This window comes from Trichomycterus rosablanca, chromosome 1 (assembly GCF_030014385.1).
Source record: "Trichomycterus rosablanca isolate fTriRos1 chromosome 1, fTriRos1.hap1, whole genome shotgun sequence".
In the NCBI taxonomy this organism is placed as follows: domain Eukaryota; kingdom Metazoa; phylum Chordata; class Actinopteri; order Siluriformes; family Trichomycteridae; genus Trichomycterus; species Trichomycterus rosablanca.
The window spans coordinates 85589854-85592611 of NC_085988.1; the positions used below are offsets into that span (position 1 = coordinate 85589854).

General features: G+C 39.8%; 1 protein-coding gene across 1 annotated transcript in view; it reads right to left on the minus strand.

Annotated features, from left to right (window-relative positions):
* Positions 1 to 440: 440 nt before the first annotated feature.
* The window catches only part of myf6 (myogenic factor 6), a 4429-nt gene continuing 2111 nt past the window's right edge, over positions 441 to 2758 (minus strand). The window contains exons 2-3 of the mRNA XM_063007430.1: positions 2737 to 2758; positions 441 to 772 (exon numbers count right to left, since the gene is read on the minus strand). The exon at positions 2737 to 2758 is cut by the window's right edge and continues 63 nt beyond it. Coding sequence (XP_062863500.1) covers positions 675 to 772; positions 2737 to 2758 — 120 coding nt within the window. The 3' untranslated portion in view covers positions 441 to 674. The remainder of the gene's footprint in view (positions 773 to 2736) is intronic.

Consider the following 2758-nt stretch of genomic DNA (forward strand, 5'->3'; position numbering starts at 1 on the left):
CTAGCTGGCTTAGCTGGACTAGTAATCAGAAGGTCGCTGGTTCAAGCCCCACCTCCACCATGTTGCCTCTCAACTCTTAACTGCTTGAATTGTATTTGCTCACAACTGTAAGTCGCGTTGAATAAAACCACTGGGATGAATTGGAACGTTGACTGTGAGGCGAGCAGGGCCTACTTGTTTCACTTGGTGGCTGAATGTGCACAAATTCCCACAGAAAAAGTCCAAAATCTTGTGGAGTAAAGGGTCTAATAAGCTGATGGTAAGGTGTCCGGATACTTTTGGCCATGTAGTGTTTATATACATGTACAATCTAGATGTGTTTGTGTGTTTAAAAGTTGGACTAGTAATCAGAAGGTCGCTGGTTCAAGCCCCACCGAGTGTTTGAGCTAAAAAAACAAACCAGAACTGAATAAATATTTATTTATTATTTTTATTTCTCTTTCAGTCATAAATATAAAATCTTTAACATTAATATTTAAAAGTAATATTTCCCAGTATATGTACAAGTGAATCGTCAGGAAAAAAGCAGGAATTCTCACTAAATCTCTGGAATCTGGTGCAGAACGGCGGTCGGAACACAGAGAGACGGACGGACGACGGAGCTGAAACTCCAGAGGAGACAGAAAATGGAAATGTGAGCCGTCTCTTCTTCACGCATTCCCAAAATGAATTCATCACCCCTCATTCGTCTTGGTGTCGTCGCTGGAGATGCTGTCCACGATGGAGGACAGGCGCCGGAGACTGCTGGACGCCAGAGACTCCGCCACACGACCTGGAAAAGGATTCGGGTTACACGGGCTTCGGTTACGTCCAAATTCACTTCCAAAATCATCTCGGCTTTTGGTTGGAAAGTTTCACACCCTGATTGGGGGGAAATAATCGATTCTGATTGGCTAACGAATGTGTGTTCGGACCTAAATGCACAGTATGGACAAAAGTATTGGGACACACCTTTGTGAAATGTCTTCCCTTTTAGATAGTCCACCACTAACTGTGAGGGATTTATTAGAAAAGGGAAGCGTTTAGGATCCAAACCTCCTCTGTGCGCCGGGAGCTTCACGGCATCGGTTTCCATGGCAATGCCAAGAATCAGATGGAGTGGTGTAAAGCAGGGCGCCACTGGACCCTGGAGAAGAGGACGAATCCCACTTCTCTATCTGGCAGCCTGATGGACGAGTCTGTGTTTGGCGAATGCCAGGAGCACCTGACCTGTCTGGTCACACTGTACCAGCTGTAAAGCGTGGTGGAGGAGGGATGAACCTACAGGGTTGTTTTTCAGGGGTTTACCCAGAACCCTTAGTTCCACTGAAGAGAAATCCTAATGCTTCAGCATACCAACATATTTTGGACAACTGTATGCTTCCAAGTGTGTGGAAACAGTTTAGGGAAGGTCCTTTTCTCCCTCCATGCATAAAGCGAGAGCATTAAGCCCTGACCTCAACCCCATCCAAGACCTTTGGGATGAACTAGAACCGAGACTGTGAGCCAGGCCCTTTCATATGCTCTCCTGGATATTGGGCAAAAATGCTTACAGACACACTCAAAAAAGCCTTCCCAGAGGAGTAGAAGCTGTTATAGCTGCAAAGGGGGGCTGACTTCATAGTAACGCCTGTGGGGTTACAACAGGGTAAAAACAGGGGGTCGGTCGTGAAAGCTCCTGTAGGGGTGATGTGTAGGTGTCCCAATACTTTTGTCCACAAAGTTTAGATCTTTAAATATAAATTAATAAATACATGAATAAATAAATAAATAATTAATAAATGCATGAATGAAGATAAATTATAAATAAATACATAAATAAAAATATAAAATGTAAATAAATTCATTAATACATAAATAAATATAAAATATTAATAAATACATAAATAAATATATAAAATATTAACAAATTAATGATTACATAAATAAATAAAAAATATAAATGAATTAATTAATACATAAATAAATATAAAATATAAATAAATAAATATATAAATAAATATATAAATAAATAAATATATAAATAAATACCTTAATAACATTTATAAATTAATAAATAAATACATAAATAAATATATAAATCAATATAAAATATGAATCAATAAATTAATACATATATAAATAAATACGTAAATAAATATATAAATAAATAAATATGTATATCTGACTGTCTGACTTGTGTTCATGCAGAAAAACCTCCACAGATCTGAAAAGTATTAATAAGGCAGCATTAAAAACAGTGACACTAGGGGGCGCTCAGGTGGGCCGCCGGTAAAATTCTTTGCTCTCTCTCTCTACACAGACACATTTCCCGTCATCCTAAGTGTCTAAATTCTTGTCTTCCTTAACATGCTCCTACTGAGGCGCCTTCATTCTGAGTGATGATCTGACTGAATGACGAGGGAGCGTCCGACGCCTCGTCAGCACTGAAGATCAATCCCAGCATTCAGTGCGGCACGACTCTTCTCACAAAGAACTACAAACGTGGTGGATGAATGTAATGCGGAGCAACCAACGGAGTTCTTTACAAGTTTACAGAGTTTAATCTGTATAAATGTGTAATTATACGAGTGGGTTTATTTGTAAATTGGGGCGTCAGGGACAGTTTAAGCGTTGTCGGTACACGGAGGGAGACGTTAGCCGGCGTGCTAGCGGGTTGAACGGTCTGAGGCTAACTGTGTTAGCGTAGTAAGCTAAAACTTCAGTGGATCTCTGTAGATAAGTAGAGCGTCTAAATAATAGACTAATGGTACAAACCTTCTCTGTGATGTGACGACTC